The sequence below is a fragment of the Sipha flava genome, unplaced genomic scaffold, assembly GCF_003268045.1.
Source record: "Sipha flava isolate LNK unplaced genomic scaffold, YSA_version1 3_pilon_pilon, whole genome shotgun sequence".
Lineage (NCBI taxonomy): Eukaryota > Metazoa > Arthropoda > Insecta > Hemiptera > Aphididae > Sipha > Sipha flava.
Window position 1 is genome coordinate 138,676 of NW_020273108.1, and position 23,484 is coordinate 162,159.

The 23,484-nt window shown below is 29.4% G+C and overlaps 1 protein-coding gene across 1 annotated transcript; it reads right to left on the reverse strand.

Annotated features, from left to right (window-relative positions):
* Window positions 1–1,106: 1,106 nt before the first annotated feature.
* On the reverse strand, window positions 1,107–23,134 carry LOC112688692 (microcephalin-like). The gene is made up of 2 exons (XM_025562016.1): window positions 22,878–23,134; window positions 1,107–1,698 (listed from the first exon to the last, which is right to left on the reverse strand). The coding sequence occupies exons 1-2, from the start codon at window positions 22,885–22,887 to the stop codon at window positions 1,178–1,180; spliced, it is 531 nt and encodes a 176-aa protein (XP_025417801.1). The 5' UTR covers window positions 22,888–23,134; the 3' UTR covers window positions 1,107–1,177.
* Window positions 23,135–23,484: the final 350 nt, after the last annotated feature.

The following is a 23,484-nucleotide window of genomic DNA, read 5'->3' on the forward strand; positions in this document are numbered from 1 at the left end:
TATATACAATGAAAAAGAAAAAATAATGTTAAAATTTGTTATTTTGTTTTAGTTTTGAACTATAACATTTTAATAATAATATTCCACCAAGTAATATTAATTAATTATCTCAAATAATACATTTTTATTGATTCCACTTGATTAAATTCATAAATGTAATTATTTTTGTTGAACATATAAATTATAATTATAGTTCTGAGTATCATTAATATAAATTATTTGCTATTTATTATTTAAGTAAGGTTTGTCGTAAATGAAATAATTAAAGTTATTTTGATCTTTTTGTTCCCACTAATAATGTTGTTTTTTTGTTGAATTATTAAAATTTAAAATATTTTGTTTTCTTCAACGTAAGCAAATTAAATCATATTTGTATAATTTGTTATTAAAAAAATACACACAAAGAAATTGTATTAAATGTATGTATGTATGTTTATTTAAATGCTAATGCTATTATATTATTATAAAATATTATATTATAATTATTAACAATATGCATGAAATTGTATGCATATTAAGTATCTTATATTTGTTAAATTCCTTTAAACAAATCATATATTTCTGACCTATAAAATATAACTAGTTTCATATTTTGTATGAAAACTATTTTAATTACTTAGTTTAAAAAAAAAAAAATTAACAATGTGATTCAAAGAATAATATTAAAAAAAATATAAAAAATGTTGTGAAATAAGAACAAGAAAACTTTGAATGTACGTTAATTATTTTTACGTGCTATTTACCATTGTTATTTTATTATGATGCCTTATTATTAAGAATTTATACTTAATTGATATATTAGAATTTATAGTTAATATACTTGTTATATTATACATAATTGCTAATCTAAATATAAACTTATTGATGTTTGAGAAAAATATTAGTTTGAAATGATTTTTAATATATATATAAATGGTTATATTAATAAAAATAAACAAAATATTTTACAATCATTATCATAAAATTCGACTCCAGTTTAGATTAAAGTAACTGATATTTGTACTTAATACTAAATTTACCAGTATTTACAATTATAAAAAAACAAATAAATGAAAGAAATATTAAAATATTAACAATAATGTATTTTTAATAATAATTTTAAGTATAAAGTTTAGTTAGATTAGACTAACTAAAAGTGTAGATTTTGTTATAAAATAATTGTAATAGAAGGAGCATTTCACATGTCTTCTACATTTTTTCCTGTTGCAATGCTTATGTATTTATCAATTTCATGAATTTCTTCTAAACTCGAATTCAATTCATCAATAATTTCCTCAATGCTATGCCTAGGAGCGGCGTTTGGGTCACGGTGTTTAATCTCATTTACATCCACACGATTTCTCATTACTATATTTTGTAATGAGTAAGCACATATACATAAAGGTGGATAGTCTGAATGATTTAGTTTTTTTTTCTCTTTGTAACAATAATATACCCATTGGGGTGAAACCAATGGGATATTCAGTTTCGCAGCCACTTTTTTTGTTTTAAGAACACCTTTGAAGAATATAATATGCGTAAGTTTATTACTTAATGTTTTTTCAATTTTAGCGCCTAATTGAATTAATTTATCGTTTAGAGTATCATAATTCGGAGCTAAATCTCGTCCAATGTCAATAAAAACAAAACAGCCTCTTAAGATCATATGTAGTGGATTGAGTTGGCTTGATGTTTGACTTGAAGAAGCTTGAACGACACCTAAAAATAAAATGAATACATAAGTTCATACAAATAAGGAATAAATGTAGACAAGTTTACAACCACAAAGAAAAATCTGAATCATGATTACTAATATAACGGAGTATATTTTTATATAGCTCATATTAACATACAATTATAATATTTAATACTTATTGAATTTTCAAAATTATTTTGCATAAAAAATTTGAAAATAATTTAAATTGCCATAACTTATAAGACGGGTTTCTAAACTTTTTCACTCGAGGGCCACATTAAGTATCAAAAGCTCTTAATGGGTCAAAATGTACACATTTAATTTTTAATTGTATAGAAATACTCATAAATATTTTAAAAAACTTTGGATGCTACATATGATTAAAAATTAATCGTCGTTTTTTTATGGCCATTAAAAACTTGTTCGCGAGCCGTAGTTAGGAGAGCTTTGATTTATAATATACAGATTATATTCAAAAAAATAATAAGAATTGGTAAAAGCAGGAACTGCATTGACAATTAACATAATACTTTTTAATAAGCCATTAATTAATAATTAATTAGGTTTATTGGTTATATACTTGGTGATGACACGTGGGATTTAAAAATGGAACTAAAAAACAGATTAGAGAAAATATGACAGGTGAAATCAATGTTATTGTTTAATAATCCTGCAAAGAAATGAATACCTGCTGTACGTTGAGCTAAGGAAGACAGAACAAGTTTAGTAGCGACCGGTGTATAATTATGAGGTGAACAAGTCATTTTTAGCATAAAGCTAGAAAAACGTAGAATATCTTTTGAACACATTTAAGCGATCTTAAATTATCAGTAGTATGAAGCATCCAAAATACAACACCATACTCCAAAATGAGACGTATAAGTGCACATATATAAGTTTTTATCGATGATTCTGGATGAGATTTTTGATAATCACATGATAAAACCTATTATCATTAAAAAAGTTTTATGATATAGGTAGAAACGGGATTTAGTGAAGGTCATAATTTTGCATTAAAGAAAGTTAAATAATAAATCCAAAGTATTAAACCGATCAGAAAAACGACTCAAATGAAATTGAAGTGTTGTGCAATTATTAGGTGGCATACGCGTAAAAATAATTTAAGTCACCAACAAAGCAAATAAAACGGCGATACTGTAAAACACGATGAAAGTTATTAAAAAATAAGTGAGAACAGTATAGAAATTGAAGACTACATTGAAAGAAATCTGAAGGAACTAGAAATAAAAAGTATTTACGATAATAATTCTATATTTATCGAAAATAATTTAAATTAATACACAATTGTATAGTAAATTACTAACTGAATGATTATAAGAAATACATTTGGTGAATTAACTTCGCATTTTCGAGTGTAATACGAATGAAACTACAAATCAAACATCACTTGTTAGTGGTCAGTTTTTTCAAATTTTATTTCAAATTACCTAAGGTTAGATTTCTGATTATCTTAAGTTTCGAATGCACCTAAATTAATGGATTTTATTCGACTTACCATGAGATTTTCAAGAAAACGAAAATTTTCTTCGAATTATGGAAGGTTTGATTTATCGAGTCGACTATATATTAATTTTTAGAATTATAAATAGATTAAATGTTATAGGAATAGAAATATTTGTGCCAAATTGTTTATTAAATTTAGGAATGTTTTTTTCGATATTTCTTTTGTACTTAGTTCCGTATTCATGAGTGCCATTCGATATTATATCACACACACACACACACACACACAAATTTAGTTATTACTAATACTTATTACTATATTAATACTAATTATTTTCATATATATATATGGAAAATTATTTTGAATACATGCCACCGACGCAGCGTTCCTAGGAATATTAGCCGACCAATACTTAAAAAAGTATTTAAATATTAAAAAGCTATTTTACGCCTATACGTGTATAATTAATTAAAGAATGACAATTAAAAATTTGCCTACCAGCTTGAGATAGGTACGACTGTAATTAAAAAAAATACAGTACTTCACATCAGGTATCGTTATAGTCTAAGTGTGTAGCTGAGCTCTTAGCCACACCCAGCGACCAATCACAAGATATCACGTGCGTAAACCACGCCCAGTGACCAACCAGGGGAGACATATGAAATATCTCCATAAATAATTGTACCAGACATTCAAGCCATTAACGACCGTTCAGAAAAATAATGGTTTGACGATGGTTATGACTAGACTTAGGGACTTATAGCTCTAAAAAATATACAAATATGCATGCAAATATACTTCTAAAATCATTAAAATATGCATTCATATGCAATAAAAAAAAAAAAAAATGACCAGATAGTACACAAAATAAAACGTATCCATCGGATTTAAATATATTTTTAAACTTCGAAACAAAATTTTGCAGTCGACTACTCGTGGACTGTTGTAATTTCGGCATAACATTATGTTACAAATTATCGCGTACGACGTTTTACGTATGATTCAACATTGTGTGGTTGCGAGACACAAAAACCGACGGATAATAATCGACTGAAATAGTGGCGTATTTGAGGGGGGGAATGGGGCAATCAACCCCCCCCCCCCCCCGATAATTTTTAGACCAAGACAATTTTTATATAAGCAATGGGTATTTTATTAAGAAACAAAAATTAAGATTTATTTTATAGTATTACTATATTTGAAAACGTCAAATCAAATCAAATTTTACGCTAATTTAAATAACACAAAACGCTTAATTTTTCATAACGTTTTAATTGTCAATAACGGTAAATGGAAATTTTTTTAAACGTTTAAACGCTTAAATTGAATAACGTTTAAATTATTTATAGCGTTACACGCTTATAACGTTTATATGTCCCATAACGATAGATAATATGTATTATTTTGATTGAAGATCCAGTCCATACTCAGTAAAAAATTAGATAAAAAAACAAGCAAAACTTTCAAAACACAGATAGGTGTTTAAAAAGAACTACACAAAGTTCATTCTAAGTGGATCCAGCATTAAATTAAAAAAAAAAAAAAACACAAATATTAAGGATTCACCTGATATAAATATTACCAAAAATTTAACTTGTAAATTTTGAGCCTGAATTAAAGAAAAAAATTGAGTCATCCCCGCCTAGAAGTAAGTTTAAATACGCCCCTGGACTGAACTGAACACTAGACAAATAATTTATTATTCTATATCGACTATTATCTTTATCGACATCCGGACAATTTTCAGTGGGTTATATGGTCAATACGGGTTTATAGTATTATCATTGATTATAAATACTAGTATTTGTAATCAATGGTTAGGTTAGGTTAGACTAACCTATTTATAATCAATGGTATTATTCATATTTACACAAAAATTATAACGGGATATGGGAGGTAGTTTGCAGATAGCATATTACTAAAAGTCCTTTTTTCGATCGGTTGAAATATGCATATATAGTTATATGTATCTATAGTTTTTAATTTTAAATAATAAAATTTGAAAAATTTGGTCAAAATATGCAACATAAGCATAATAATGTTAAAATAAACACTCTGCAAAATCTATCAAATATGCAAAAATATGCACATTCAAATTTTAGATCTGATATCATGGCTCCGAGAAACGAATTTATTTGGCATTCCGCTATATTTAACAATAATTAAAAAAAGTATGCAAATGCAAGAAGTCCCTAAGCCTAATTATGACGAATTGCTTGACCTTGTTGCGGATAGCAAAGAGTCAGCTGATTTATGTGAGAATGTAGGTAAGATTATTTTTAAATATTATATTCTAGTTTGTATTTATATATAAATAATGACAGAATAAATTTCTTTCGTAGGTCTCTTTAACTATGTTACGAACGAAAATACGACACATAATAGACGAAATAAAAGGTCACAGCTAGATTTGGTTGGTAAAGCCGTTGGGTTGTTATTGTGGGATTATCTTTTAATAACTATATAACATGGTGTTATAAGAAAAACACTAATAATCATTCAGAATTTCTCAGCTCTATAAAATCCGAATTCATAGAAATATTAAAATAAATATCTCTGCCTATCAAATTGAATCTTAAATTGGAATATGTTTATAACAAACTTAATATTTAAAATTCGTCCGTGAACAGAGCTTTCAAGATATCGGGATAGGGCGATTTGTAATAATACTGATGTAAAGGAAATTGTCGATGATTACAATTTTAACTGAGGAGGAAGCTTATCAGGGGAAAGGTAACGGGTTTACTCTGAAGTTGATAGATGGAATATTATTAGGCGTATATAACTATACTTCATTAGGTGCAACCTCTTTTATTGAGTTACCTATAGATATTGCCAATAAAAAAAGCAGTAATTAATCATTAAAATTTAGATCATCAATGTTTTAAGTGCGATATATTATCAAAACATGTAATTGGGGAAAACAAACAACGAATCGGAAAAAATTATTTTATTCGTGAACATAAATATAATTTCACTGAAATATCATACCCAACACCAATTACGTTAAAATATTTGAAAAAAATATCAATATTTCTGTCACAGTTCTGCGGTGGCAGTCGACTGATACGCACATATCTCGCACTCCCTTTCTTCCTAACTACCTAATTAATGCATGTCTTAGTGTCAATGCAAATAGTTGCGTTAAACTTCTATTATCAACAGTGCTAAACTTACCGTTAATTTATAAAAATATTGTTTTCTATAAAACTTTCCATGCTTAATGTTTATTAGGCAGTCTGTATATTGCTTAAGTCTCAAAACGCTCTATTATTTGGTTACACGTAAGCCACAGTGTAATTACGTAACTGTTTCATTACGGTTATCTTATCTGCTGACCGCCGCCAGGTGGTCTAGTTACTGTTATTATAATCATAACTACCCACTACCACTCGCTCATTAATAAATTATGCCGTCAACAAAAACCAAACAAAACACTAATGCTAATCAACAGTTCAAACCCAATACAAATACGCATAAACAATAATACTCAAACCTATCCGATGCATAGCATTTCGAATATGGACGTAAATTCAAAATTTACCCCCTTTACCCTGATTAAAAACAAAATAATTCTCTTTTCCTCCACGCAAGCATCATCTGTGAGTGCTACTTCCAAAACTCCTCAGACACATAATTACAAAAAAACAAAATTGTTCCAATCAACAATTCGTTTTCAAATCCTTTCTCAAGATGTTGAAACTGGTCCTGACACAACACTGCCTCCAAATTTGGATAACGACAACCATAATAATGTTTTCAAACCTCCCCCTCCGATCTTTGTAAGAGGTATAACCAACTTCTTACACCCATCAAAAGTATTCATCGAACTATAGGTGTGAATAACTTATTTTGTAAAGCATCCGCCGACCGTCTGAAAATTCAAATAGCTAACCCGGAATCCTATCGATCCCTAATTCATTTTTTAAAAGATGAAGGCGCAGAATTCCACACTTATCAACTTAAAGGAGACAAACCTCTCCGTGTCGTCATACGAAACCTGCACCCAACCACTGATCCAAACACAATTAAAGATGAACTTGAAATTCGCTTGTTTTATGTCAGATGTGTTATAAATGTGCTTCACAAAGTGACCAAAGCTCCACTTCCTCTTTTTTTGTTGACTTGGAGCCATAAATCCAATCAAATTATATTTTCAACTTACATCAATTTTACACACAAGTTAGATTTGAAGAACCCAACAAGACCAAAATCCTAAGTCAATGCAATAATTGCCAAGAGTATGGACACACTAAAACCTACTGCGGCTACCCTCCGAGATGTGTTCATTGCGGTACCGATCATAAGTCACCTAAATGTCCAAATCCACGTTCGGATCCTTCAAAATGCGCACTCTGCTCGAGCGATCACCCGGTAAGTTACAAAGGATGTACCATCTACAAAAACCTCCAACGTGCCAAAACACCATTTTCTAAAGATAACTTTGTACCAACATACACGAGACCAAATTCTTCAAATGTTAAAGATAGTCATTTCGAATAGTCACTTCTGGCAGAGTTACCAATAACAAGACTTCCGAATCAACTACTGATTTAAATATCACTATCATTAGTTTCCTTGAGGAATTTAAATCTGTAATAAATCCTCTCTAGTCCCTACTTACCAAAGTAATAAAAATGCTACTTATCAAACCATAATGCCTTACAACTCAATTACAAATAAATCTCTATTAATACTACTATTTAATGCTAATGATTTAAAAAATCATCGAACTGCAAAATGCTCTATTAACAAACGCATCGACATTGCCCTAATCACTGAGACACATTTCACTAAATATTCTACTATTCATATCACCGGATACAAGCTTTTAAAAACCAACCACCCTGACGGTACAGCCCATGGTGGTGTTGCCATTCTAATTATCTAATTAAATCAACAGTCCTTTTTGAACCCCTTCCAAATTTTTATCTTGATCATCTTCAATCATGGAAATTACTGTATAACTAAATAATATTCCAATTACCACTGCTGCTATCTACTACCCTCCAAAACATAAGTTCACAGTAAATCATTACGCTAATTACTTTAACATAGTTCGTAACAATTTTATAATTGGAGGTGACTTTAACGCAAAGCACCACTCCTGGGGCTGTCGCGCAAACAACCCCCGTGGTTCAATCCTTCACAACTTTGTATCACGAAAAAATTTCAAAATTTTTGCTCCACCTGACCCAACATATTGGCCAACCTCAGTTCGTAAAAATCCTGATATTTTGGATATTTTTGTGGCAAAAATTCCAAGCAATACTCATGGTAAAATTGTTAACATCTTAGACCTAAATTTCGATCATTCCTCAATAATTTTAACTCTAAATGTCTCTCCACCTCTACGTCTTGTTTCTCCAAAGTTATTTAATTGCACCACAAATAAACTCCCATTTCACGACCTTGTAGATCATCGTATTAAGCTTAATGTCAAACTTAAATCAAAATATGACCTTGATTCAGCTGCTAACAATTTTACAAACATTATCAAATCGTCGGCCTGGTCATCATCAAAACCAACTACTCCCCCTTCAAATTCGTTTCTCACCCCGGACTACATCCGTGAGATTATAGTTATAAAACACAGGGCTAAAGCGCTTTACCAGCACTCTTAGCTTTCCTTCCATAAGCAAATTTATAACAAACTGTCTAATAGTCTCAAAAAGTTACCAGCTAAACAAAAATCCAACTCTTTTGACAGTTACATAACAAACCTTTCTCTAATAGACGGTAGTCTATGGAGAGTAACAAAACGTGTTTGCAAAACTATAGCCCTAAATATTCCAATCAAAAAACCTGATGGTAGCATGGCAATTACTGATTCGGATAAAACTGAAGTATTTAAACAACATCTTTCTGATATTTTTGTCCCTCATTCCGATATTTACTCTCCTCATAAGTTAAATACTGTTGAAGAATTTCTTAATGCCCTTTTCCCAGTATGCTACCCTGTCAAACATTTCCCCCTAAATGAAGTGAAATATAATATTGACAAATACCCACCTAATAAATCTCCTGAGTTCGATCTTATCACAGCTGATGTTGCCAGGTGCCTATCCAAAAAAGCAATTACTCACCTCACACATCTTTTCAACGCTATTCTTAGACTTTCCTACTACCCATTGATTTGGGAATTCTCAATCATTATTCTGGTCCCCAAACCCTATAAAATTTCCGACTCCACCTCCTCTTCTCGACCAATAAGTCTATAAATAGTAAATTCTATTCTTCCTGACTCCCAGTTTGGTTTCCGCAATGCCCACTCAGCAATTCATCAAGCTCATAGACTGGTAGACTCAATCTTCTTTGCACTTGAAAAAAAATTATACTGCACGTGTGCCTTTCTAGATATATCTCAGTCTTTTGACAGCGTCTGGTATGACGGGCTCTTTTACAAACTGAAGAAATTTTTACATCCGGTCTACTTTCTAATCATCAAGTCTTATCTTTCTGACAGATACTTCAGCACTCGTTTCGGTGATACTTTTTCATGCATAGCCAAAATCTCTGGAGTGTCCTCCAAGGTTAGGTTAGGCATTCTTTCCCCTTTGCTCTACAATATATATGCCTCAAACCTTCCTATCACACACCACACTCAAATCGCCGACTATGCTGATAATAAGGTAATTATTTCTATAAGTCCTGATCCAATTACAGCATCTAGCTACCTACAAAATCATCTATCTCTCATAGAAGACTGGTACAAAATGGAGGTTAAAAATAAATCAAACAAAATCTGTGCATACTACGTTCACACATAGGCTTTTACCTTGCCCTGCTGTCTCCATCTTTGGCTCCCAAAGTCCCAATTCACAAACGGTTAAATACCTCGGTCTACTCCTAGATCGTAGGCTAACTTGGGCTCAACATATAAAACCTAAGCGTCTAAATCTTAACGCTCATTTTCGTTTGCTGAAAACACTCATTAATAAAAACACATATACTAACCTAAATACAAAACTACTTATCTATAAATCCCTAATAAAGCCAGTATGGATATATAGCATCCAGCTATGGGGTAATGCTAAAAAATCGAACCTTAATAATATTCAAACCTTCCAAAACTAAGCCCTCAGAAAACTAATCAATGCTCCACTGTACGTCTCGAATAGCACTATCCACTGTGATTTAAAAATTAAAACTGTCCAGGAAGAAGCTAAAGTACATTATAAGCGCTTTCAAAACCGTCTGTCCTCTAACAGTAATCCACTAATTCGCGATCTCGCAGTCCCGACCATTCCTGGCAATCCTCCTAGGCATCTCAAATGCAAATGGGTCGTGACCTTCTCATCCCCCCTATCCAAATTTAAATAATAAAAATAAAATAAAATAAATTGTAAAAAAAAATTCGTAGTGAGTGTCCTTGATGGCTTCTCACATCTCGTGTTTCTTGTAAATACATATGTTATGTTAGTTCTCTTTTTTAGATGTATTAATGTAATGTGTATATATACTCATTGTGCCTCTAAGGCAGAGTTTCTTAAACTTTTTTATCTGTGGAACCCTTTTTGATGTCCACATTTATCGTGGAACCCCTACTTTTTTTTTAGCTTTTTTTAGGATTTTTTGTAAATAAATTATAATCATATAATATTGTGTTAAAGGTATTTAATTCAAAAAATGTTTTAAAATTAAAATTATAATAATTAAAAAATATCTAAATATATAATAATAATACTTTAATAATAATTACTTTAATTAGACTAAATATAAGGACGCACCGTAGCTCCGCGCGAAGAAAATTATTTTGTAAATCAGCAACTCCGCATGCACCGTAATTCGGCACGGTTAAAAAAATTAAAGTACCGTAGCTCCGCATTCTAAAAATATTTTTATTACCGAAAGTCCGCATAGCATAAAACTATGTTTTGAAAATTACTTTAAAAACGACCAACCCAAGATTCACGAATTAAAAAAATGATCACTTACTTAGAAAAAATATACATAAAAAACGATACAATATTTCCACCCAGTATTTGAGCCAAAAAAGAAGCAATACTGGAGAGAACAATAATTGACTATGAGTCTTTTCATGCAAAATTTGGTATTTTATTTACTTCAGTACCTACATCTAAATATTGCAGTTTTCATTAAAAACTTATTAGCTACACAGACGGATTCTTACATACGAATTAATTCTGCTAATAATAATGAAGTAGGATAGTTAGAACTAAACAAAAAACTAATATGGAATTTATAAATAAAAACATAGAATTATATAACAATGGCTAATTGATAGAATACCGATTGTTTTTTTTAAATTATGTACAAAAATATATACAAAAATGATGTGCGGAGTTAGGGTGTTAAAAAAAAAAAAAATTATGTGTGGAATTAAGGTGTAAAAAAAAACCTTGTATGCGGAGTTTATGTGATATATTACAAAATGGTAACGATGCATGCGCAGTGATGTGCACCGAAATATAAATGTAGACTATTCCATATCGCTTATACATGTTATTTAATATACAAAGACTTTTTTTTCTATAATGCAAACAGTTTTTCAACATTGCTAACCTTAAGTTGGAAATTTTAAAGTAATTTTCTTAAAATTTTTTAAAAAATTACTTAAGCTTCGCGGAACCCTGAAGTGATCTTCGCGGAACCCAAGGGTTACACGGAACACAGTTTAAGAAACACTGCTCTAAGGTATAGATTGTATATTTCAAATAAAGAGAAAAAAAAAATAAACAAAAATATTTTGGTCAACATATACGGTTTAAAGAAGAAGAAAGATGTTATCATCTTTTCCATTGCGAGTAGTTGAGGAAAAGACAAGTCACTTTGATTTGTTGTTATTAAAAGATAATGATAATTCGCATTATACTTATTTCAAAATAAAGAATAATGAAATTATTATATTATTATATTATTTGTCTTTCATTTCATACTTTGTTTAATATCCTAATCGCTTGAAATATCAAGCTCGAATAAATGTTTCAGTGGAATACACCCAGAAAATTTATAGTCCGTCATGAAATCTTTATTGTTTTCCTCGGTCATATCCCAAGCACCGTTCTGAAGTTCATTCAAATCATTGGGTGTATGTGAACAGTAGCCCTTCAAACACGACGAATCTCCAGGGTATTTTAATTTTTGTTTTTTCCACACCATTCAATTCATATCGTAATTCGGAAAATGCCGTGGGTTTTGGTGGGGGGGAGCCAGACGTAGTTGTAAAGGTTGTGAGGTGAGAGTCTGCAGTAGTGGGTGTGGGCAGCGGTAGCAGTAAAGAAATCGGCACCAGGGTTTAGATGTTCTGAAGTTCAGAGGTTCGGAGTGTGTGCCAGATGCCCCCAATTTATCCTAATGAGTTGCATTTTCTAGACGAATGTACCTATTAACTACTATATTCGTACAATTGGTAATTTCCTTTTTTAAGTATATTATATTTTCTTCTCCTTTACCTTACTCCTAGCTATTTGGAGTCGACCACTTTTGTCCTGAATCTCCACTAGTTTCGATATTCTACATCTACTTATACACCAACGACCTTCATATCATTCTTAATAGTATCAAACCATATATATTTTGGTCTTCCTCTACGTCTTTTTCCTTCAACATTCATAAACTCTTTTACTCTATTGTTTTCTTTCACATCATCACATATTCAAACAATCTCAATCTATTTTCTCTCATTTTGACCGCTATCGATACTACATCAATACTTCTTCTCACATAATCGTTCTGTATTCTATTTAATCTTGTTACTTCACTTTTCCATCCTAGCATTCTCATTTCCACAACACTCATACTCTGTTATATTTTCCTGTCAACCACCCAACACTCCAAACCATACAGTAGTTGATCTCACTACACTCCTGTACAATTTACCTTTCTACCTTATTGGAATTCTCTTATCACATAAAACGCCCGATGTTTCTCTTCATTTCATCCAACCGCATTTAATTCTGTTTTACATCCATGTCAAAGCCTCCGTCTTTTTGTACAAATTATCCTAAATATTTTAAGTTCTTGGCTACACCTATAATATCATCGCTTGTTGTCATTGGTCTCCTTATTCCCTCAACGTCTCGATGTCTTCTTCCAAAGTCATAGTCTACGTAAAATAAAAAATAGAAATACAATAGCGTTTTATTTTTCCAAAAAACTAAATAAATCTAGTGATGAGTATTACCTGATAATCATACCCAGGTGAGAATGACTAAATTATACTATATAAACTACACATTTTTTAATTTTTAGATGTAGCGATAATATAAAATAATGAGCTTGATATTCAGGACATTTAAAAAAAAAAAAAACCAAAAATAAATCTGAATTACATTACATCTTTATATTAGATAAATTTACAATAAATAATTAATAACATTATAATAAAATATTGACAGTTGTTTTAGATCGACAGCTTAAAAGCACTTAATCGCTTAAATAATATTGGTTGCTTTGCAAATAAAAATAATTTATCTGATGCTGACACAAACATTTAGTGAGCTTGCTTTTCTTTTAATTAATTTTTATTCAAATGTGCTAAACGATAAATATTAAGAAATATAATATATTCATTTATAGAGGTTATTATATAATTTTATTCTAAATAAATGATTTTTTGTAGGTTCTTACGAACTTGTGGATATCATCTGCTAATTTTACTTTTCCATCAAATAAAAAAAAAATGAAAAGCTCGGACTGCGATTACAATATATGTAAATATATTAATATAATAAATACAATATAATAATACAATAAATGGCTATTTGAATTGAATAAGTAAGTTACTCAGAAGTGAAAAATGATTTTCGTTAAAAATGGTTGAATAATTGGATAGTATTTTGTTAAAGGGTTACGATCTGAGTCGTTTTTAAAAAGTTGAATATTGGCAATTTGTCACATGCGTGCAAGAACGACGTGAAAACGTGTACAAAGTAAATGATTACTAGTGTGTGTAATTCTACCACTCTATTTCCTCATCTAGTATGCTACGTCAAGCCGGTGGCGCCGGAACAATTTTTGAACCGTGGGGGCTGAGCACAGCTACACATACAGAGGAAGGTATAATACTATACCTATATTATTATATTATAACGACTGTGTCCAATCACATCGGTTGTTAGTAATCAAATGATTTTTGAAATATATTAGATTACAAATCTATTGTACAGTCGCGATAATGGATTTCTTATTCTAAAAGCTAATCTGTTTTGGGTGTTGCTGTTAAATATTAAATCGTTTCTATTTTCTAAATAAGGGGTAATTGTCTCCATGTTATCTTATTCTTATATACATACCTCATATATTACATAAAATATTAACTACTACATACGTAGTACATGCAAGTTATTTCTAAATAAAACTATTAATTTACCGAAAGTGTTTCCCAAAGCGGGCGATATCGCCCCCTTGGCGGCGCTAGAGCTATTCAGGGGGCAATGGAAGTTACAAACTTAATTGGGGGGCATTTCACTACAAAAAGGGGGCGACATTCTTAAAATAGACATACCCAAATGGGTTTTAGATCCATTTTCAAATACAAAAACCATAAATTCTGCAAAATTAGAAGAATTGATAGAAGTAACTACAAATAAGGAATTAAAATTAAAGTTCAAGGAATGTTACCAAGTATTCTGGCTATAAAAGTAGATACCTATACTTTATCCTGGATTATGGGCTGTTTACAAATATTTTTGGTCGCATAAATATCATCCTACTTAGTTGAACGTGGATTTAGTACAGTAACCAATCTACTCACTAAAAAAAGACAACGGTTATAAATAACTTATCCTGGGGATTTAAAAATTCTGCCTACGAAAATATCCTAATATCCTAATAAAACCTAATAAAAACCCAAAAAACCTAACTTCTAGCACAACACCAACCATATCCATCTCATTAAGATATTTTTTTTCATTTGTACCTATACTATATATATATATATATATATATATAGATGTATAAACAATAAATTTCATTTTTCATTGCATCTTTTGTAACAATATTTTTTTAAGTGGGTGACTGTCAAATTTTTTTTTTTGGAAGTGGGCGGTAAAGATAAAAAGTTTGGGAAACACTGATTTGCCGTATGTTAATACTTAAAAACAGACCGTTTTTTAAATACATCTGAGTTTAGTTTCTATATTCAACATAAAAATTAATGTAGAAGATAGCCTATGTATTTTAGTCACGGGAGCGTAAATCCTAGGAAAATGTCCGTGGGGGCATTGCTCCCATTATTCCGATGCCCATGCGTACCATTTAACATTTTTCTATGCGCTAATCTCCGTGCTATAAATATTTAAAAATTAGATTACTGTATACGTTTTAAAAATTTTGAAAAATAATGAAAAAGATAATAATTATAATTTAAAAGCCTGTTCTGAGTGTCAAGTTTTTGGTCAAACCATGAATCAATCATTTTTGGTAATACATTTCCGTCGTAAAATTTAAAAATGTTGATTCTATATCTGTCCAGAACCAGTAATTCCTCTCAAGTTAATATTTTAATAAAAAACAAACTATTTACAAAATGCGTAGATATATGTATTAGTTGGGTATAGGTATTATCGACGTCATGCAAATAGATTAAGGCGCTCCTAGAAGACATTGTATAGTAAGGGGAGATAATCATATTTTGATAATAAATATATATATATATATATATATTTGTACCTGAACGCTGTTTTGCAATTGTGCAATGTGCATACATCTTACGATTTATAGTTTAAACTATTTTAACAATCAACTTTGCAATTATGTCAATTACTCTTCAAAAATAAAATGAAAATATGCAATTCCAATAAAATATATTTTAATGTAAAATGTAATAATACATACAAAATAAACAACAAAAGTTTTATAATTTTCAAAATTGATAATATGTGTAAGATGTAAAAAATAAATGGATTAAAGCAATTAATTTATTTGAGTAAGTAATTTTAATGCTATAGAATTTTTAATTACTTTGAAAAGTATTTTAATCTATTACTTTCAAGTTGAAATTTCAATGACATTTATAATATACATAATTTATAAATATCTAATATAAATACATTATTGATATAATTTATGGTACAAAGTTTTTTTTAATATATGTGATACAAATTCTCATATTTAGTTGCTACAATACGATTTAAACATTTTTCAATGAACATTTTTTATGGTAATGGAAGATTATAGTATCTGAATAAATATAGCACAAATTTCATTAGTAATAAATGGTCAAAAGATGTATGAAATCTTGCATATATTCCTACAATATTTCCAGTAATCAACAGAAAAAGAAATCTTAAATGTTTTTAATTTAATTTGGTTTTTATATCATTTCTTTATTTAGTCTATTGGTTCTGAATCATTGTGTACTTTATTTGAGCTTAATATGAAGGGTAAAAAGATTTCATTTACATAAAAACCAAGTTAATTTGCCAACAAATTATAATTTTACTAATATAAAGTTTATAATTTTGTAAACATTTTAAAAAAATACTTCCAAATCATCAAACAATAAGTAAATGGTATAAAGTGAGAATGGGAATCGAGGTTTTACTTAAGAAGCATTTTAATTTATACAGGAGAAAGTAAAGAATGAAACTATTGATTGTAACATTTCTTTAGATGAGATAAACATTTTTTTTTTCATTTTTTATGAGATATATACAATCTATACTGTATAGCACTATAAGTATATGCGTAAAAAGTAGTTAGTAGTACATGAATGAGCTTGATTAAGAAGTCACCCTAAGGTGACCATTATATTGAAAAAATTAGAATGTATAAAAAAGGGAGGAAATTTATTAAAAGGAATAATGTGCAATTGTTTTTTTTAATATATTTTTATTTTAAGAGGTCTCTACACCACCTTTTTTCAACCTCCTGCGAGGGTTTTCAGGGAGCGTTAAGGAATTTAGACTTTGGATCATTGGATTTTCGTGTTTGTTTAGACGTGCAGAGAATCTATAAAAAATTACAGATTCTTCTCCTATTTTTTTCATTCGTAAATCGTTATGAAAGCCATGATTAGAAATGTAAGATTGGGTGTTTGTTACTTTTCTTAGTATTATATTTTGATAGGCTTGAATTTTATTAAGGTTCCTTTTTTTTGGCTATACCCCATAACTGTAAATCGTAGATCCATATATATTTTAACAGTGATTTGTGTATTAATAATTTAGTTTTTTTTACATGAAAATTTATTATTTGTAATTAAATTTATGAGTGATCGGTCATTTAGAATTTAAAATTAATCTTTTTGATTTGATGTGTTGGCTCCAAGTTAATCTTTTATTTAGAATAAGGCCATGATATTTTACTGAGTTGGAAATAGGAATTGGTATATTGTTAACTGTGACAGTCAGACAAAATCCATGTTTGCGAGAAAAGGTAGTGTGAATTGATTTACTGTGGTTTAGTTTAATTCTCCATTTGGTATACCATTGTGAGATTTGATTGAGATGGGATTGGATGACGCTATGACTGGATTTTCATGGATCGACATTATAGCTTTATCATCGGCATAATCGACGACTAAGGTGTCTTGCGTAACGGGTTGATCGGAGGCATATATCACTACCTATATAAAAACAGTAACAACTAAAACTCACGCTTTTTTCAGGAAAGTCGGTTTTGTTGGTGATACCTTGGTATCATTCATTCAATAAAATGTACTTGCATTGTCATCTAACGGAGAATATTAAAGATAAACCTGTTTTGTTGATTTATGTAATTTCGTTTGTAGAATCTGAATATACGTTTAACTAAAAAAACCAATTTTTTGAGTTGTTACTGTTTTGATATGGATGTGTGATTTATTGAATAGTATTGGGGATAAAATGCCTCCTTGGGGTACTCCTGCATTTATAGAAGCCATTTCGGAGGTGCAAAACCCCAGGCGAATTTGAAAGTCAGTTAAGTACGGTTTGATTAAGAGAAAGAGTAAAGAGGACAGAAAATGTCGAAGCTTAAACAAAAGGCCATCGTGTCATACACGATCAAGAGATGAACATAAGAGAAAAAATTCAATGGAATGGAACAAAAAAGCATGGCTTTGTTGATATGGGTACTAATATTGACCCAGAAAATGACCAATTGGATAAAACAAAAAATGCACTTATTTTAAGGCTATAGGAGTAATTGGATCTTTAAAAAATGTTAATAGGCTATTTTCATGTAGCGGACCTAAATTAAACCTCAAAAAAACATAAATGGAAAGGAATGATTTATTAAAATGTTGTATAATTCACATGGGTGATCCGGGTGCCAAAGTTCATTCAATTACTTTTGATGGAGCTTACAATAATGGTAAAATGTATTCAAAATTTGAAGCTTCATTTGATATAAAAGATGAATTAAATTTTAGCTCAGAAAATCCATACAATAACAAGACCTTATATATTTTTTATGATACTTGCTTGATTTATATGATTAAGCTGATTAGAAACACTGAGATATGGGGGATTTGTTTAATCAAGAAAGAAATAAATAAGATGTACCACATCAAAATGTTGGGTTTCAAAAAAAATAATGAAGGATTTAAGCTGCAACACAAATAAACATATATTTCATTAAAATAAAAAAATAAATGTTAAGTTTACATAAGTGTTGAATAATAATGTAGGAAATGGTCTTAATTTTTTCAAATCTTTAGGATATGATGATTTTAAAGATATTGATGCTACAGCAGAGTTTTGTTTCACAATGAATGATACATAAACTCAAATTCAGAAGTAAATATTCTAAAATTTCTTACTGCTCGGCATTTGATGAAAAATAATTTGAAATATACAATAATATTATCAAGAAACTATACAGTATAAAACAATTTAAATTGGTTTATAAACAATTATTATCCATAATGAAATTAGTTTAGTTCACAGTATGGCAATTATGTTGCAATACTTGATAGCACCCAAATGTCTGTGGTTAATGTAGGGCCTGATTGTATCATAATTTATGATATTAAAATTAAGTTTAATTAAGAATTAAAATAAAGTTGAACAATATCATGATTATATACAATCTATAAGTAGACTAATACCAATTCTATAAGAGGCAACAAGTTATATTACTAGTATTGTAAATATTAAAAATAATGCTTTCATAAAACCCAGTCGTCATTTTATGGAGAGATGTTAAGAAGCAGAGAAAACTGTTTTATCCCACAATCTTTTTTTTTTTTTACCAGATATTAAAGACAAAATATTTAATAAAATAAAAAATAAAATATTTATTTATTATATATTAATATATTTATGATTTTATTTAATATATATACTCATAAATTTGCAATTAATTAATTCTTATAATAAATAATAATAATAATAATAAACTGTTAAAACATATATAATTTTTTTTTTGGAGAGCATGGTGTTTCTTAACCTAACTGCTTTCACCTCTGATGTACAGTTAAATTAATCAAACATTGAACTGTAATAACACTGTCCATAAGCCCAGTATAAAACTGATATGACACTTACAGAACATTGTCCAATGAAGAATATTTATTCACATGGGTTATAAGACCAGTACAAAAACAATGGCAATACTGTTAAACATGAAAATAATTGGTAGTTTAAATCAAAAAAAAAAAAAAAAATACTACACTCTAAACAAGGTTTTAACATGTTTAAAACTCATAAATTAAATTGTAGATTAGTCAAGAAAATTATTTAATTTTATTTAATACATTTCATAAATATCTAGATACTGTTTAACACTGTATATTCAATAATACAGAACAATATATTATTGCTATTACATATATCATGTAACTAGTAACCATTATTATTTTAATATAATTATAAATTAAAAATCAATACATGCAATTTAAATACTTGTATGCATTAATAGTTTTCAATTTATAATTTAAAATTTAATTAAAAATTAGATATTGTTTGTGTTGTTTATAATTTATAAAAAAAAAAACTAGTCTGTTAAAAATGTTTTTAATTCCTTAACAAAGTTAATACTATGTTAGGAACTATTAATATTAAATTCTAGAATAGAGGTAATTTGGTACTTAAGGAGAAATAATTAAAAACAAAATTACTGAAAAATTCAGATTATAAGGAAAATAAAATTTATCAAAATTTAATGATGTAGGTATAGATAATATATTTTATAGTTATCTAAATATTAATTATGTAAAATATATATATAACTACACTTCACAGTTGAATTGTACAATTAATATTGAAAATCTTTGTAAGAGAATAATTTTAATACATAAAGGATTTAACGAATGAGGAAATTTAAGCTAAACACTTAATATTGTTCACATAAATATCAGAGCATAATGAAAAAAACTAGTTTTATATTAGAAAATAAAAGAGGAAAGAGCTGGGGCCTACTTAAAATAGTATTTAGAACATCTGAATAATTCTTATTATAATCCAGTTTTTTTTAGTGTGCAGTAAGACACATTTTGTGCAATGAGAAAAATAATTGTGCAGTGCAACAAAAACTCCTCATTGTTATTTTATATTTATTATATAGGATAATATAATTGTGTAAACTTCAAATAAAAATAAATTGTGTCAATATATTATACAATGATTTAAATTTACTGCTCTTCAATCAAGAATACCAAGAGCTTTTAATGTCTGAAGATATTATGAAGTGTAGAAACATGAAACTCTCTGATTTAGTTAAACCATTATGTACTTCTAATGAATATTGTAACATAAAAATTGCATTAGCTATTAGCTAGAATAATGGCAACTAAACCATCATGTGCAAATGTGGACAGTAACAAACTAAAATTTTCTGAAAGAGCAAGAATATAAGTAGAAACTGAAAATTACTATTTATATATTCATTATATGCCAGCATTAGTTAATTGGGATATAAAAAAAGCAGTTATACATTTTATGAAAATGAAAGATATAATGAATATTAATAGACCAGATAACACAGAATTATTCCAAAAAGCAGACCAAGTGACTTCAGATAGTGATAGTAAAGTATAATCCAACTCTGAAACTGTCAGTGGATTAAAAAAAAAAAAAAATTGTTTTAAAATTGTTAATAATATTCATTAGTCTTTACTATACATACTATTATTTTAAGTAAAAGTGTAAAACAAAAATTATTTAAATAATAAAAAAAAAATTACCTAGTTCATTTTTTCAATTGAATTTAAAATAAACATATCACTAATTATAATTTACAAATAATAATATTGCATCAATAATGTATAAATAACTAATTTATTTGGTAATTCATGGACAATATGTGTACTTTAATTCCCTACAACAATCTAGGAATAGGAATACATTTGTGCAGTCAGCAAAAATCATTAAAAAAATCCTGTTATAATCGTTACATATAGGCAATAGTAGTACAATGAATAAAATTATACACTAATACAAATCACACAATAATCTAACATCAATTAATTTTTAAGACACGTGAATGGTATTTTCACGAATAGCAAAATTCTGAGTTTAACCAATCAGAAATTATGTATAGTCCAGGGTTGAGCATATAAAAGTAATTAAAACACAAGTCACAAATATAAAATTGTATATCAATTGTCAAATTTTGATGTATGTGTAAATACTGAATTGACAATGATGAGAAATAAACAAAAAGGAATTCATAATAGGCTATAAGTTATGATCGGGATTTATAAGGGGGTTTCAAACAGTATCCTAGTTTTATTACTAAATTAAGTTTTGAAATTGCATTTTTGAAATTAATTTTACAATAAATAATATTTAATTTAAAGTTGAGTTGAATTTGAAATACCCTTTCCACTCTTTCCAACACGAGAACCATTGAGTTCATGGCACACAACAATATCTATTAAGAACAACCAGAGCCAAGGTAACTGTAATGTTTAAATCGATACTTAAAATTAACTTAAAAGAATTAGAAAGAATATTATGATAATGGTATAAGTGGTGACACTATAGCATAGTGAATTATACAGTTATGTTAATTATCTAAAAACAAATTTAATAAACTTAAAACAAGAACTAAGCCTAAATATTTGCACAGCAAAACCCATATATACGTTTTTGTACATAGTATTGTGACGAATAATGAACCTGTACTTGTTTCACAAATTATTAACAAAAGGCACAGTTAACACCTCAGAATAGAATAAGGTGGTATCAATGTATATATTAAGCAATCCAAAATCACTAAACAATCAGTCGCACTTGATGTACCAAAATAATGTTGTTAATGTTGATTTTCCTATGAATGTTGCAATACCTTAAAAATGTTTAAGGTATAATTGGGTAATGAAAGAATCTAATAATCGGAAAAATAAAAATTTACCTACAGTTGGGACCGCACTCATGATAGTTGCTGTGGAGCAGTTAATACAAGTCTAAATAGTTTTGTCGTTTCGAAAAACGGCTCCGGTGAATCGCTATCAGTCAACCCGAACGGAAAAAAAAGGCGTCAGCCGACGTAAATAATGACGATTTTGTTAGCTATAAACGGCAAGTCACATGAAACGCAACATTAAATATGTGACGCGACGAATACGTCTCGCCAAACGAAGGCGTGTGCAAAACGTAATAGAGCGGCTATCGCGCGAATGCGCGTTACGCCGGGAATTGGTTAACAATAAGAACGGGCGACGGTTCGCGACGTAGTAGTAACGACGGACGCCAACTGTTTGGTTCACAGAAAACCGCGTGCAGTGTATAGAAAGAAACAGAAGATACAATTAAACAGTGGGCGAGTCATAATAATTGTTGATAAAACAATCAACGGCATAAGAAAATGATGGTGGTGTACAACTATAATAAAGCGTTTACGTACCTGGATCCATGATTAAGAATGATTGAGAATGAGAAACGCAATTAATCTTCTGACAATTTTGGGCACGAACTTGTTGGTTACAAACCGAATGGTTGTAGCTGCCTGGTGACACTACGATTAATGGCGACGGTCATCGATCAGCGTTCGTCGTTATCTACTGTTCGTGAAAAATTAGCCGCTACATACATTGGCTGCACTGTTTCGCCGTCCACGCTCATCTGTTGCTTTTTGTCTTTGCATTACATTGATTTTGTTAACGCAAACGGTCTAATCGAATCATATATAATACTATTATTTATGTGTGATAATGCCTCCATATGTATATGTATACATAGGATTTATCGTACTCGTATTACTGTCCGCGACACGACTAGTGTCTCTAGCGGCATTTTCTAATAAGTGTATCATCGCAGCGACGCGTTGCGGCTCGACAACTCATGGCGGACGTATCTCGGGGGCCAACAGCCAGTATTCGTGCCGCGCGGACCGTCTAATTTTTGTTATTTACTGCAGTTTTCCATTCGAACAATTATACCCCGCATTTTCGGAACATGTTTTTTAACACGATGTCCGGATCATGTGAACGATATGTTTTAAATGATTTTGC